General features: G+C 41.2%; 1 protein-coding gene across 1 annotated transcript in view; it reads left to right on the top strand.

Moving 5' to 3' along the window:
* SLC9A6 (solute carrier family 9 member A6) overlaps positions 1-16,757 on the top strand; it is a 50,744-nt gene that overhangs the window by 30,267 nt on the left and 3,720 nt on the right. The window contains exons 13-15 of the mRNA NM_001101146.1: positions 4,540-4,570; positions 6,800-6,879; positions 12,420-12,525. Coding sequence (NP_001094616.1) covers positions 4,540-4,570; positions 6,800-6,879; positions 12,420-12,525 — 217 coding nt within the window. The remainder of the gene's footprint in view (positions 1-4,539; positions 4,571-6,799; positions 6,880-12,419; positions 12,526-16,757) is intronic.

Below are 16,757 nucleotides of genomic sequence, written 5' to 3'. Positions count from 1 at the left end.
TCAAGCTCATAAATACCATTAATGGTGGACAGAGGAGCCTCCAATCTCACTTGATTTGTCCTAGACCTCTGTATCAAGAAATGAGGATGGTCCATTTTGGAAGGATTAAACTCCTTTTTTTTCCTCAAGAGTTTTAAAACAAACGTTCTTCCTTATTCTACTAAGGAAAACAAAGCCAAAGCTAAATGTAAGATAATTTAGGAAAAATAACACTCTTAAGTGGAATCTCAGTGTTTAGGTAGAATCAGTTCTCTTCCCTCATTGCCTTTCACACGTACTAAACCAAATACCCATGTTTACCCCACCCCCCAGAAAAAGCTCCCCCAAAACCTACCTACTCACATAAAGCTGAATCCACCTCACCAGCTTTGCAAGCTCTTTGGCCCCATCTTGCCTGTCCTGTTTGGCATTCAGTTGTATACATTATCATACAGTCTTAGGTTAACTATTATTAATGTTGTTGTTTGGGGGTTTTTTGGCCTCTTTGCAGAGACTGGAATTTAAATTTCTCTTACCTCCCCCCAAATTTGTTGAGTATAATTGTGAGAATACTAAAAAGTCCTTCAGTTTTAACATATATGCAGGATTAGGCTTGACTTTGAGTTCTTGCCCCTTTGTTTAGTAATTCTGTGATCCTGAGCAAGTTCTTTAACCTTTCTAAGCCTCAGCTTCCCCATTGGTAACATGTGTGACAGTACTTTCCTCCAGGGTTGTTGTAAGGATTCCTGAGCTCATGTCTGTAAAGCTCTTAGTACAATACTTCAAATGTGTCTTTTATTCATTTATTCAATGAATACTAACTTAGCACCAGCCATGTTCCCAGTGCTGTTTTAAGGTGAAATTTAGTGGCCGTCAACTGGCAGCAGTTCCCCACAGGGGCATTTGGCAGTGCCTGGAAACATTTCTGATTGTCACAGTCAAAGAGAGGGGGCTGCTACTGGCATCTTGTTGGTAGAAGCCAAGGATACTGCTGAACATCCCACGAGTACACAGAGCAGCCCCCACAACAAAGAGTAATCTGAGCCAAAATGTTGGTACTGCAAAGGTTAAGAGACCCTGATCTGGAGAGGTACAGTGGTAGTAACAAGATAGAAAAGGTCTCTGGTCTCATAAAGTCTGTACTGTAGTGGGAGAAGACAGATAGTAAACTGGCAAGTAAGTAAATGAAGATGACTATTTTAGATGATGTTAAATGCTCTGATGGCAAACAAGGTGCTATGATAGTAGGTGGGCATAGAGTGCATTTTATCGATGGAGCTCAAGAAAGGTGTCTCTGAGGTTACATTGGAGCTTAGGATACCTGAATGACAAGATAATGCCAGTTAAGCAGTGAGCAGGAAGAAGAGTGGTCCAGGCAGAGGGGAGAGCAAGTACAAAGGTTCTGAGGCAGGAACAAACAGCCTGTTGAATGAAAAGGAAAAAAGCCCACCTAGCTGGAATATAGTAACCAAAAGGCAGGTAGGAAACAAGGTGGGCAAGATCCTTTAGGGGCAGAGCTTGACAAATGTGTCCTGTCAGGGGCCAGAGAATAATATTTTAGGCTTTGAAGGCCATATGGTCTCTGTCTCAACTACTCAACTCCAGCATGAAAGCCCCATAGACAATACATGAATCAGTTGCCATGGCCATGCTCCCACAAGACTTTATTCACAAAAGCAGGAGGTGCACCAACTTGGCGTGGTCGGTGGAGCCCTGCTATTGGTTCTAGTAGGACACAGTAAGGAGTTTGGATTTTAAAATCCACTCGGAACTTCCCTGGTGGTCCAGTGGTAAAGAATCCGCCTGCCAATGCAGGAGACAGGGGTTCGATCCCTGGTCTGACAAGATTCCACATGCGTTGGAGCAGCTAAGCCTGTGCACCACAGCTACTGAGCCTGGATGCCCTAGAGCCTGTGCTCCACAACAAGAAAAACCACAGCATGAGAAGCCCATATACCGCAACTTGAGAGTAGCCCCCACTCGCCACAACTAGAGAAAACCCTCACGCAGCAACGAAGACCCAGTGTAGCCATTAAAAAGAAAATGTAGTATAAATAAAACAAGAATGTCTTAAAAATAAACTTTCTGTTTAAAAATAAATAAAATCCAGTTGCTGTCTTGTAGGATTTCACAGCAAGAACGTGATGTCATCTGTCCTGTTGTGTGGACAGTGGCTCCTCAGTGAGTGAGAGCCAGCCAGCTCTTCCTCTGTCCTTTTGCGTAGTTTGTGACAGTCACCTTTGGCTCCTTGTTGTGTACCACACATAGTTTGCACTTCCCCGTCTCTGAGCCTTTGCTCACATTGTTGGCTCTGCCTGGATTGCTCTTCCACTCCCAGGAAACGACATAGCTCAAACACCGCCTCCTTTCACCCTCTTCTTTTCTCTCAGAACCACTCTTCTGTCTGCTTACTGTAGAGTACGTCTGTTATAGCACTGTTTTCAGTCAGCCTTGTAATGATGATGTTATTATAAGAGTTACCATTTAGCAAGTGTTAATGATGAAGGACAGGGAAGTCTGGCCTGCTGCAGTCCACAGGGTCAGAAAGAGTCGGACACAACTGAGCGACTGAACAACAACAATGATGTATCACTGTTTTAAAATCTTTAGACACATTTTCTTGTTTAGTTCTTGCAGCAACTCTGCATGGGGGCCATCACCCCCATTTCTCAGGTGATAGAACTGTGGTTCATAGGGCCGCATGACTTGACTAAGTTCAAACAGCTAGAAAGGAGCTGAGGTCAGATTGGAACCCAGCTCTTCTGGACTGCAGAGCCCTTGGGGATTGCGCTGTAGTTATGTCTGTCTTTCCCACCAGTCTGTGAACTCCTGGAGGGCAGGGCTGTGTGTAAATCGTGTCTATGCCCTATGCTTAGCACAGTGCCTGGCAGGTGGTAACTGCTCTGATAAATGTTTATTACGTTAACTTGGCCTCCAACACTCTTGCATCTGAGAATTAAACTTGTGTTGTCAAGACCACTAGATGTCACTTGAGATACACAAATGTGGTTAGAGTTTAATATGGCGAAGGAGGTATTAAATAGCTTCTGGCCATCTTAACAAAGAAGAAACGAGCATTTCTTGGAATTCTGAATCTAGTTATGACCATCTGTTTTTCAAGTATTTGGCCCTGATTCTCTTGCCTTCCAGATAAGGTCGTGCATCATTTTCCTCCCTTTGGTGTTACTAGGCTGCTCCTGCTGCAGCTTCTCACACTGCTATTTTTTTCTGTGTTGTCTGTAGTAGTGGCCTTAATCGATAAACATTTGAGCACCTATTGTGTGTCAGGTACTGTGCTAGACTCTGGGGATACAGAGATGAATTGGGACATGACCTTTACCCTCAAGGAGCTCACAGTCTTATCTGGGGAGACGGACAGGTAAATAACTATACTCTACTATACTAAGTATTATAATAAAAGAATTAGAAAGTACTGTAAAAGCCCAGAGGAAAAATGATCCTGACTGAAGGGGTCATAGAATGGTTCCTTTGGAACTCAAAAAAGGAGAACAAAATAAGGGACAATACAGTTCAAATAGAGGGACCAGCACAAGCACAGACATGGAAGCTCAGGAGAGGACAGGGTCTGGGGCAAGGAGCAGTCGGGTCTCACTACCAGCAGGTGTTTGGGCGAGGGTCAGGGGAAAACTGGGCCAGAGTGGCAGGGGTGGCTAATTTGAAGAGTCTTGAATGCCACACAAAGGACTTTAGACCTGACCCTCTGAGTTACAAGCTGGTCTCAGAGACTTTTGTAAAGGTAGTAAGCCAGTGAGCTCTCTGCTTGAGATGGCTAACTCTCAGGGAGAGCCTGGCAGCAGGGGACCCTTACAGCCAGTTGCTCCAGATGCTGTGAGTCAGAATGAGGTCCCAGCTTGAGCAGTTGAAATGGAAAGGAGAGAGGATCTGAGAGACAGTTTAGAGGGAGAATGAACAGAGGTGGTGAGTGCTCAGATTGAGGAGATAGAGGAGTCAAAGAGAGCTTCTCATAATGAAGCTGTTCCCTGAGATATTGAAAGCAGATAAAAAAGAGTCATGAAGAACCAAGGCTAATAGCTATCCATTCACCTATGGAAAAACACCCTGGAATTGGACCTTCTCTTCAGTCATCATAACAGAATGTTGCCAGGAGAGCTGAGAGGTCTGAAAACATGCAGCTTCCTCTCGGAACTGCAATGGGCCAACCTTGTTTGTGGAACTGCCCTAGAGTTCTTATTCGGCCACTGGGCAGCACTGCTTGCCCTGACTCCTGCTTGTTGTGGACTTGGTTACAAAAGAAAAAGTTATTTTTTCTGAAACTGGTAAGTGGGATTGGCTTGCGGGAAGAGAAGGTTAGTAGACCCTGCTTACCTTAGGAGTCAAGCTGTTGCTAAGGAAAGTGGCAGGAGCCAAAAGTCTACAGCAGCAGCCATTGAGAAGCACAAAAATATTAGTCATTTCATAGCTTCTGTGTTGAGAAAAATAGTTGCCTAAGAGTACTCATATGTGAATAGGGCTTTTTTTTTTTTTTTTTTTTTTTTTTTTGCTTCAAGATCTCATTTGCCTTTTGTGTTTTTCTTTTAGGGTTGGTGTTGATTCAGACCAAGAACACTTGGTAAATATGCATTTGTGTTGTCCTGGCATTTCTGTCAAATGTGTGGTTGCTTGGAAAGAAAACAAGTCTACGTAGACTTCATGCCACTGTTATTTAGATTCTGTACTATTTGCATCAGCTTTTAACTGACATCATATCATTCCTGGCTTTTCTCACTGCTCGATAGAGACAAAACTGAATTTTAGGCCGCGTGTGGTTATCAAGGGTGACAGCTCCCCTATCTGTGGGCAAGGCTGGGCTTTGGCCACAGACAAGAGCAGTCCCTTAAGCACTCCTGGGTTTTCAAGTGACTGTTCTGGCACGGGGAGCCTTTTTCCATTTTGGTTTCCGCATGAAGTCTTGTCTCTGATGTAAGCCCCACTCCAGCTGCTTTTCCTGTGCAACTTTCAAATTGGATGACCAGCAGCTGCCCTTGAGAACTGCCTGGAAGCCTTGGGCTCTTCAGCCAGGCTTCCCTGCCTGTTCAGGAGAATGTGCTTTCTTACCCTCTGCCTCAGCCCTGCCCATGTTTCCTTGCTTACACTCATGTGTCACTTTCTCTGTTGTTTCCTTGAAACAGAACTTGGTAGACTAGTGCATTGTAACTCCGTGCTTTCTCTAGACTGACCACCTTTTCCTGGTATTTTTCTTCCACCTTTTAATGCTTTCTGAGCACAGCTGAATAGGTGCCTCTGCCCTAGACATGAGATGGGAAATAACAGAAATGAGGTTTTTGAAAATGGAAAGCATCTCTTTAAAAACAATAGTTCTTTTTCTTGTCTGAAACAGGCCCTGGTCTACTTGTCTTCAGAGTGTAATTAAAAAAATTTTTTTTGTCAGATTCATTTCCTGAATGCTAATTTTGCTAGCTATCGAGTGATGAGTTTGTATGTGACCTAGGACGCACCTGCCTCTTTTGTGATCAGAACCTTAAAGTATAATTTCATGGGTTTGAAATAATTGTACAAACCAGGCTGGATGAGTTCCCATGATGCTGAGTTCCTGGGGTAGTTTCCAAAGGGTAATAGCCCCTCAGTGCCTCCACCCCCATGTCGAAAAAAGAGTAGTGATCAGACAGCTCCCCAGACCAATGCTTGATCACCATCTGTGTATGCCTCTACCTGTTATGTCCCCTCTGTCACCACAGAGGACAAATGGAAATGGAGTGACAGGGAAAGAGCCAGGTAGGTGAGTACCAACTGTGACATCCAGAAAAAAATGTCATTTTTACTTTGCCCTCAAAACTGTGGATGCCTTGGCTCAGTATATTGTTTACTCAATATTTCAAGTGTCCACTGGGAAGCACAGAGGAAGATTTTAGTAACTATGGAACATGTAGGGGTTAGGTTTACAGGTGTTCGTGTGGTGAGGGGATCGTGAGATTTGTAGATTTGTTGCTCTTCTAAAAAGTGGAGCTATACAAACTAATGCCTCCTGATGTGAAAGTAAACACTGTAAGCCTGTTCAGTGTTCTCAGACATTTTGTATTTTGATACCTACTGAGAGGAAGATTCACTTATTTTGAGGATCAGGAAAAACAGGAACAAAACAGGAACCAAACCCAGAATCTAAACTGTACTCTTTGAAAATCTTGGAAACAGAACATTCATGCTGGAAAGAGCTTTTGAGTAAGGTTCGCATTGTATTCATGAAAAAACTCAGGCTGGGAGGGGAAGGGACTTGCCCAACTAGTTCACATCAGAGCCGAGATGAACCAGATGGCCTCACAGCGCCACTGCTGACTGCTCCGTGTTACACATGGGGATGCAGTTTATGTTTTGGGGGGAGCTGTTTTTGAAGAGATCCGCTTGCTGTGTTAGTTTTCCCTCCTACCCAGCCTGGCTTACCATGGAATTTCCCTACTTACTTAAATTTTGCTAATGTTCTAACAACATAATAGCATCTTTGAAAATGCCAGTTAGTTTTGAGACCCATGACAACTCCCAAAGATCAGAATGTTTATGGGATGTTTTCCGCTTAAGGTGCAGTTCACATTGTGGGTGTAAAGCTTTCAGATTTAGGGGGTGGATTATCCCACATTAATTTTGCTAAATGCCAGTCGACTCATAAATCAGGAAGCAGCCTGAGTAATAGAAGTGTTCAGAAAAATACTTCAGTTTCTTATTCCTAAGCTGCAATATACAAGCTCTTAAATTAGGCTATATTTGTAATTCTACAAAGCAATGACTCTTAAATGAATGTGTTTTTTGTCTTTATGTATATATTGACTTACTTATTGTCTGTTTGCAGGGTATTCCTGAAAGTGAAAGAAGAACTACCAAAGCAGAGAGCGCGTGGCTCTTCCGGATGTGGTATAACTTTGATCACAAGTATCCTTAATTGAGAAAAAAACAGTATGGATATGAATGATTACAATTTAATGGAACAACTGTTTTGACTACTCTCTTCCTGAACTGGAATATAAAACATACCTTTGGTCTTCCTTTTCCCCTTCAGTGTAGTGGAGAAGGTTATCCACACACATGGATGAATTCCTCTGAAAACCCGTGAAGCCAGTAGGGACTCAAGAGCCTTTATGATAGACTTGCTTTGATATATAGGTTTATTTATGGAGTAAACTTTAATATTTATTGTCTTTTAGCTAATTGAGTGAATGCCGCAAAAGGAATTTGTTGGTGTTTGTCAGTGTGCTTGCTAGGGTAAAAGAGGAAAGGCAGGCTTAGGAAGAAGCATGGGAATGAGAAACTCAGCAATGCTAGATACCGCAGTGATCATTGATGTCTTTTCTCTGACCTTTCCAAAGACTGGAGGATTCTCCTCTCCATTCAGAATGCCAGTGCTTCATTATTTACCAGATTTCTTTCTTGTCCTATTGTAACAGTCTTCTTCATAGCTATACTTTAAGTCAGGTTATATATAATAACCTGTTTAAATCATGCTTTTAAAAAAATTTTTTAAAGGATACTTTTTATATGAACTATTTTTGAAGTCTTTATTACATTTGTTACAGTACTGCTTCTGTTTCTGGTTTTTTGGCCAAGAGACATGTGGGATCTTAGCTCCTGGACCAGAGCAAACCCAACCCCCCTGCATTGGAAGGCAAAGTCTTAATCACTGGCCCACCAGGGAAGTCCCTAAATCATGCCTTTTAAAAAATTGTATCACTCACTATTTATTAAAATTAATTTCTTATTTGAAAATTGAACTAGATAAAGGGATTATGGAGTTCTTTCTGGCTGAGACTTTAAGTGAATCAGAACCTAGTTTATGTTCTGTTGAAGTGACTTTGGGACAGCTATGTAAAATCCTTTTTCCTTGCTTTTGACTTTCTGATCAAAACCTTCTATGTTTAAGAAAAATGCACTTGACACTTATCATTAGAAGCTACTACTTACTATATTCTGTTTGCTAGATTTTTACATTCACTTTCTGGAAGGATTCTAATATATCGAAACACGAATGAATGCGTATCTATGGTATTGTTCAGTTGCTAACTTGTGTTCAACTCTTTGCTACCCCATGGACTACAGAACGCCAGGCTTCCCTGTCCTTCACTATCTCCTGGAGTTTACTTAAACTCATGTCCATTGAGTCGGTGTTGCTATCTAACCATCTCATCCACTGCTGCCCCCTTCTCCTTTTGCCTTCAACTTTTCCTAGCATCAGGGTCTTTTCCAGTGAGTCAGTACTTCGCATCAGGTGGCCAAAGTATTGGAGCTTCAGCTTCAGCATCAGTCCTTCCAATGAATATTCAGGACTGATTTCCTTTAAGATTGACTGGTTTGATTTCCTTGCTGTCCAAGGGACTCTCAAGATTCTTCTCCAGCACCACAATTTGAAAGCATCAATTCTTTGGTGCTCAGCCTTCTTTATGATCCAACTCTCACATCTGTACACGACTACTGGAAAAACAATAGCTTTGACTATTTGGACCATTGTCAGCAGAGTGATGTCTTTGCTTTTTTATTATGCTGTCTAGGTTTGTCATAGATTTCCTTCCAAGGAGCAAGCATCTTTTAATTTAATGGCTGCAGTCACCATCCACAGTGATTTTGGATCCTCCAAAAAAATCTGTCACTGCTTCTACTTTTTCCCTTCTATTTGCCATGAAGTGATGGGACTAGAGTTCAGATCATGAACTCCTTATTGCAAAATTCAGATTTAAATGGAAGAAAGTAAGGAAAACCACTAGGCCATTCAGGTATGACTTAAATCAAATCCCTTACAATCGATTATATAGTGGAAATGACAAATAGATTCAAGGGCTTAGATCTGATAGACAGAGTACCTGAAGAACTATGGATGGAGGTTCATGACTTTGTACAGGAGGCAGTGATCAAGACCATCCCCAAGAAAAAGAAATGCAAAAAGGCAAAATGGTTGTCTGAGGAGGCCCTACAAATAGCTGAGAAAAGAACAGAAGCTAAAGGCAAAGGAGAAAAGGAAAGATATACCCATCTGAATGCAGAGTTCCAAAGAATAGCAAGGAGAGATAAGAAATCCTTCCTCAGTGATCAATGCAAAGAAATAGAGGCAAATAATAGAATAGGAAAGACTAGAGATCTCTTCAAGAAAATTAGAGATACTGAGGGAACACTTCATGCAAAGATGGACACAGTAAAGGACAGAAATGGTATGGGCCTAACAGAAACAGAAGTGACTAAGAAGAGGTGGCAAGAATACACAGAAGAACTATACAAAAAAAGATCTTAATGACACAGATAATCATGATGGTGTGATCACCAACCTAGAGCCAGACTTCCTGGAATGCCAAGTTGTGTGGGGCTTAGGAAGCATCACTATGAACAAAGCTAGTGGAGGTGATGGAATTCCAGTTGAGCTCTTTCAAATCCTGAAAGATGATGCTGTGAAACTGCTGCACTCAATATGCCAGCAAATTTGCAAAACTCAGCAGTGGCCACAGGACTGGAAAGGTCACTTTTCATTCCAATCCCAAAGAAAAGCAATGCCAAAGAATGTTCAAACTACCACACAATTGCACTCATCTCACACACTAGCAAAATAATGCTCAAAATTCTCCAAGCCAGGCTTCAGCAATCCATGAACGGTGAACTTCCAGATATTCAAGGTGGTTTTAGAATAGGCAGAGGAACCAGAGATCAAATTGCCAACATCTGCTGGATCATGGAAAAAGCAAGAGAGTTCCAGAAAAACATCTACTTCTGCTTTATTGACTATGCCAAAGCCTTTGACTGTGTGGATCACAATAAACTGTGGAAAATTCTGAAAGAGATGGGAGTACCAGACCACCTGATCTGCCTCCTGAGAAATCTGTATGCAGGTCAGGAAGCAACAGTTAGAACTGGACATGGAACAACAGACTGGTTCCAAATTGGGAAAGGAGTACGTCAAGGCTGTTTTATTTAACTTATATGCAGAGTACATCATGCAAAATGCCGGACTTGATGAAACACAAGCTGGAATCAAGATTGCCAAGAGAAATATCAATAACTTCAGATACGTAGATGACACCAGTCTTATGGCAGAAAGCGAAGAACTAAAGAGTCTCTTGGTGAAAATGAAAGGAAAGAGGAGAGTGAAAAAGCTGGCTTAAAACCTAACATTCCAAAAGCGAAGATCATGGCATCTGGTCCCATCACTTCATGGCAAATAGATGGGGAAACAGTGGAAACAGTGACAGATTTTAATTTTCTTGAGCTCCAAAATCACTGCAGATGGTGACTGCAGCCATGAAATTAAAAGACGCTTGCCTCTTGGAAGAAAAGCAATGACCAACCTAGACAGCATATTAAAAAGCAGAGACGTTACTTTGCCAACAAAGGTCCATCTAGTTAAAGTTATGGTTTTTCCAGTAGTCATGTATGGATGTGAGAGTTAGACCATAAAGAAATCTGAGTGCCGAAGAATTGATGCTTTTGAACTGTGGTGTTGGAGAAGACTCTTGAGAATCCCTTGGACTGCAAGGAAATCAAACCAGTCAATGATAAAGGGAATTAGTCCTGAATATTCACTGGAAGGACTGATGTTGAAGCTGAAGCTCCAATACTTTTACCACCTGATGGGAAATACTGACTCATTGGAAAAGACCCTGATGCTGGGAAAGATTGAAGGCAGGAGAGAAGGGGGTGACAGGGGAAGAGATGGTTGGATGGCATCTCCAACTCGATGAACATGAGTTTGAGCAAGCTCTGGGAGTTGGTGATGGACAGGGAAGCCTGCAATGCTGCAGTCCTTGGGGTCACAAAGAGTTGGACCCAACTGAGCAAGTGAACTGAACTGATAGTGGCTGGACCTTCCCAATGCAGTGTTAAATATAAGTGATGACAGTGGGCATTCTTGTCTTATTCCTGACCTCAAGGGATATTTTTCAATATTTCACCATTAAGTATGATATTAGCTATAAGTTTTTGAGATATCTGTGATCAATTTAAGAAAATTCTCTTTTTTTCTAGTTTGCTGAGAGTTCTTATCATAAATAGGTATTGAGTATTATCAGACCCTTTTCCTGCATCAATTGAAATGATCACGTGTTTATTTTTTTCTCTGTTAGTGTTTTATCTTGCTGATTTTCATCAATTGAATGTTAAGCCAATCTTAGTTTGGTGGAACAAATCCCATTTGATCATGATATGTTATTCATTGTGTGACACTGGATTTAGTTGCTCATATTTTGTGTCTATTTTCATGAGAAGTATTGGCTTGTGATTTTTTTTCTTGTAATATCCTTATCATGTTTCTATAATAAGACTGTGCTAATTTTATAAAACAAGTAGGGAAGACTTTTTCTCTTTTTCTGTTTTGTGGAGGACTTTATGTAAGCTTGGTGTTGCTTCTTAAGTGCCAGGAAGATTTTAACCAGTGAAGCTTTCTGGGCCTGGAGCTTTTTGTATGAGCAATGTTTTAGTTTGTTTGATAGATACTGGACCATTCAGATTTTTTGGTCAATATTTGATAAGTTTTAGTTTGTAGGGAATTTGTTCTTGTAGAGTTAAACACCAAGACTTATTAGCCTCAGTACTAAGTACCCTGTTAAGTACCACTGAACTAAGATGTGGTAGTTTCTGTACTTGATGCACTAGTACAATTCATCATTCCAGATTTTCAGTGATTTTTGTGTGGCAAGATGTTTTATGAACTATATAAGTGTGTTTATACAAAGTACTTTAACCTTAGAGTTTATGGGAATTTATGTAAATTTCTTTCATTTTTAATTGAGAACAACCTTAGGTTGTAATTTTAGAAAGTAGGGAATATGTATATGTGTCTTTCTCCCTTTCTCTGCTTTTTCTTGTGATTCTCTTTTTTCCTTTCAAGTATCAAATATATTATTGCATCTGTTTTTATTTTTGGAGAATAGATGAATGCTAAAATGAGAGTCTGTGACAGAGGAACTCATGATGCATAATTTTTAAAAATATTTTTAGAATTGCATTTCCTCTGATACTGAAGTTTCAACTCATTGAAGAGGCCAGCTAAATAATGAAAACCATTTTTTATTACTATATTCTACTACTGAAATGTTTAATCGCTTTTCAGGCTCTTTAGTATTCTTTCTTCTGTATCTCCTTCGGTGCTAAATCGAGTGTGATTTTGCCTTTAGTAAAATCATAAAGGCAATATGATGTAGTGGTCAAAAGGTCATAGGATCTGGAATCAGACTGATCTGGGTTTGAGTATTGGTCCTCCATTTACTTGTGTGACTTTAGGCAGATCGTTGACTTCTGTGAGCCTGAGTTTCCATATTTGTAAAACAGAGATAATATTACAAAATTTTAAAATGTTGCTATCTCACTGACATAACAGGGTCATGAAGTGGGACATTTGCTATCTGAAGTGGTTGGTACACTGTGACAGTGATTGTAATCAAGCAGAGTGTTCTTTTTAAATTGATAAAGAAAGGAACACAGCTCTTCCTTAACCAGCACAGCTATCTGAAGCCTCTGTTGACGCATAGCGGGCCTCCTCTTACCACCACCCTGCCTGCCTGCTGTGGCCCCATTGCAAGATGCCTGACCAGTCCCCAGGCCTATGAGGTAAGTTGGTTTCATCCAGAACCTCAGTTCTTCATTAAGTTAAATTTAAATGTATCTGCTCTATGGATGGGTGACTGCTGTTTTTGTTTTGTTTTGTTTTGCTTTGCTTGCTTTTATGATATAAAAGCCACAAGCAGGAATATAAACATATGTTGCTCAGCTAGAAAGTGCACTGAAATCTCTAAATTTATTATATATATAATAATTTTTATATAAATTGTATATGGAATAGATATAATTTATCTCTAAATTTATTGTAATTCACAGTGTTTGAAACATCATTTGAAAACAGATATGGAATAGCATCTTGCTATCAGTAATTTTAGTAAAAAAATTCTATTTCTGTGCTGGTTTTCAATTTCAGAGAAGGCAATGGCAACCCACTCCAGTATACTCTTGCCTGGAAAGTCCCATGGGTGGAGGAGCCTGGTAGGCTGCAGTCCATGGGGTCGCTAAGAGTCGGACACAACTGAGCGACTTCATTTTCACTTTTCACTTTACTGCATTGGAGAAGGAAATGGCAACCCACTCCAGTGTTCTTGCCTGGAGAATCAATTATTTGCAGCATGTGGTCTGAACTCAATACTAACTTTATATATTTTAATCTATAAATTTGGATCATCACAGTCATGATGAGAGGATTACTAAAACATTTTTTGATGCTCCTAAAGTGCAGCAGATGGTCTTTTATTTCATATATAAGGGCAAGTTTATCTACCTGTATTGTATATCTCATGGGAGGCATCAACATACCTAGATATAATCTAAATTCCATATTTTTCCTTAACTGCCAATGTAAGATTGGTAATTTAGCAGGTACTGCAACAAAGAAAGAAATGACAAATGCTAAGCAGTTTTTATTTTAAAATATGAGCATTTAGTTTTTTTCAAGTTTTTTGTTAAAAACTTTACTTCTAACCCAATCCTTCAAAAATAATCTGTGACATCAAATAAAGTCCCCATGTTAACAAAACCTGTCAGTTTTGACTACTCTGATGTAACACCTTGAGAGGCAAGGGTGTGGTAAAACAGTGTAGATGTGTGTGCACATGCACACCCACACACACATACACACTTCCTTATGACCTCCTCTGTGGTGTTTTAGCGTAGGTCTCATGGAGAATGGACAGGGAAGGGGAGCCTTAGCTGGGGTGGCACCTGGGTCAGGGAGGAGTACCCTGCAGCACTATGTTATGTTGAGTCCATACACTGACTGCTGGTGGGTGGGGGGCACACCCCATGTTGTCTTGTCCCTCCCTCCCACTTTACCCAGGCTCCCGTATCAAGCACAGTGCCCATTCCCTCTTTACCCTGTTAGCCCACATGGCTGTCTGCTGAGGGGTCAGCCAGCTTTGTCAGCTAAGTCAGTGAGGCCTGGCTGTTGGATTCCAGAGACCTACTCACCATCATGAAAAGCCAGAAGAGCTGCACAATGCCTGTGTGTTCTGTGGAATATAGCAGAATACAACATTGTTCTATTTGCTTCCTTGGGCTGTCATAACAGAGTACCCCAAACTTAACAGCAGAAATTTACTGTCTCACAGTCTGGAGGCTGGAAGTCTGAGGTCCAGGTGCCAGCAGGGTTGGGTCCTAAGGGCTCTGAGAGAGAGTCTATTCCAGACCTCTCTCTAGCTTCTAGCGGTTTGCAGGCCATCTTTGGCATTCCTTGGCTTGAAGATGCATCACCGTGATCTCTGTCTTCATCTTCACCTGGCATTTTCCCTGTGTGTGTGTGTGTGTGTGTGTGCACGTGCAGGTCTGTGTCTCCAAATTTCCCCTTTTTATAAGGACACCCTCCAGCCATACTTGATCAGGGCCCACACTAAAGACCTCATCTTAACATGATCCCTTAAAAGTCTGTACTTCCAGATAAGGTCACTTTCACAGATACTGGGAGTTAGGATTTCATATTTCTAGGGGATGAGGGGGATGCAGTGTAACCCAGAACAACCATAAAACTTCATTTCTAATTTAATTTTTTGTTATGCTGACTCCTTATTAAATTACAAAAGTAGCATACTTACAGGAGAAGGCAATGGCACCCCACTCCAGTACTGTTGCCTGGAAAATCCCATGGATGGAGGAGCCTGGTAGGCTGCAGTCCATGGGGTCGCTAAGAGTCAGACACGACTGAGTGACTTCACTTTCACTTTCCACTTTCATGCATTGGAGAAGGAAATGGCAACCCACTCCAGTGTTCTTGCCTGGAGAATCCCAGGGACGGGGGAGCCTGGTGGGTGCCGTCTATGGGGTTGCACAGAGTCGGACACGACTGAAGCGACTTAGCAGCAGCAGCAGCAGCATACTTACAGCCAGATATTCAAACAGTATAGAATGTACAAAGTGATAAATGAAAGTCACTCTCTTTCTCCCACCACATCCCCTAGAGACAGTCTTTTTAAGAGTTTATTGTGGATAGTCCCAGATATATTTTATCTATACAAACTTCTATGTGTGTATATAACTGTCTGTTATTGTTTTTTTACAATGGGATTGTTGCAGGAAGGCGGACCCCTTCCAGGGCCCGAAACTGGGCTCTTGTCTAACACTCGGAAATGAACTGTCCGAGGAGACACATGTGCTGACAAAGCAAGAGATTTTATTGGGAAAGGGCACCCGGGTGGAGAGCAGTAGGGTAAGGGAACCCAGGAGAACTGCTCTGCTGTGTGGCTTGCAGTCTCGGGTTTTATGGTGATGGGATTAGTTTCCGGGTGGTCTTTGGCCAATCACTCTAATTCAGAGTCTTTCCTGGTGGCGCACACATCGCTCAGCCAAGATGGATGCTAGCGAGAGGGATTCTGGGAAGTGGATGGACACATGGTGTCTCCTTTTAACCTTCCCCGAACTCTTCTGGTTGGTGGTGGCTTATTCCGTATTCCTTATCAGGATCTCCTGTCATACAACAACTCATGCAAAGTTACTGTGGTGCCTGGCCAAGGTGGGCGGTTTCAATCGGTGTGCTTCCCTTAACAGGATTATAATAGTATTGTCCTGCTACTTGCTTTTTTTCACCTAATGATCCACAGCATGGATACCTTTGTAAGAGTCCACAAGAACCTTCTGTCTATTGGTGGCTGCGTAGTGTAGCTTTACTAAGGTTGATCTAGTCAGTCTCATTCCTTTTGTGTTTTTGTTATTACAAACAATGTTTACAGTGAGTATCCTTGTATATATGTTTACCCAATAATATAAAGTTATAAAGAATAGATTTTAAAGGTTAAATCGCTGGGTCAAAAGGCATATGCATTTTAAGATTTGGTAGCTATTGCCCCAAACTTCAAACTTAATAAAGGCAGTCCAAGGTGCTGAAGAGCCCCTGCTGATGTGTGAAGGCCCCACAGAGCTTTGTTGTGGGCATTGCTGAATTAAGTGATAGACAGGCTCCTTAGACTTACAGCTTAGACTTACAGCTGGATTGGCTTGGAAGGGATTATGGCTGGTTGGTGGAGCGGGTTTCTTTGGTTTTTAATTTACAGGTCTTTTTCTTTGAGTGTTGAGGCAAATCTCTAGCAACAGCAAAGAATTTTAAAATTTCCAGCAACAGCAAATGTGAAATTTTAGTCTAATAGTGTCCTCAGTCTATTTGACTATCTTAGACAAACTTAACATTTTTAAATGCACAGGATAGGAGAGTTGGGTGTAGGAGGTTTCTATCTACTTCCCTCAAGGAGTATTAGTCACAGACTTTTTTTTGCTGTATCAACATGAGTATTTACAATGATTCTTACTCTACATTTAAATAAAATGACTTTCTGATTTTTAAAAGTAATAAGTATTCATTATAATAAAATTTCAGATAATACAGAAACATAAAGAAAACTATAAAAACCATTAGCAATCCTATCATGCAGAGCTTGCTATCATCATTTTGTTGAATACCCTTCTAGACTTTTCTATTGTTGACTGGAAAAATAGTCACAACCTAAAAGTTGGAATTTGGGGTACTTCAAGTCTGGGAGGCAGCATCTCAAGAAACCCTGAGAAAACTGTTCCCTGGAGGTGGGAGTGGGGGGAGTGGGGTGGATTGGAGCTGAGGCATAGGGTAGGTGGAACCAGGTTATATAAAAATTTTGCAACAAAGGGTGGGAAGTCTGAATGTCAAAAGTTTTTGTAAATTAAAGAAAACCAGATATCCCAAAAGAAGGAATCTAGTGCTTTTTTATGATGGGAAGATGGCAAAGTCTGGGCTCACTGAAAGCATTCCTTTGAAATGCACCTCAGCTGTGTGGGGC

Source organism: Bos taurus, unplaced genomic scaffold (genome assembly GCF_002263795.3).
Source record: "Bos taurus isolate L1 Dominette 01449 registration number 42190680 breed Hereford unplaced genomic scaffold, ARS-UCD2.0 Super-Scaffold_1723_ScbfJmS_2085, whole genome shotgun sequence".
Taxonomy (NCBI): Eukaryota; Metazoa; Chordata; class Mammalia; order Artiodactyla; family Bovidae; genus Bos; species Bos taurus.
The sequence above is the reverse complement of the archived record's forward strand: the minus strand, read 5'-3'. Positions and strand labels throughout refer to the sequence as shown.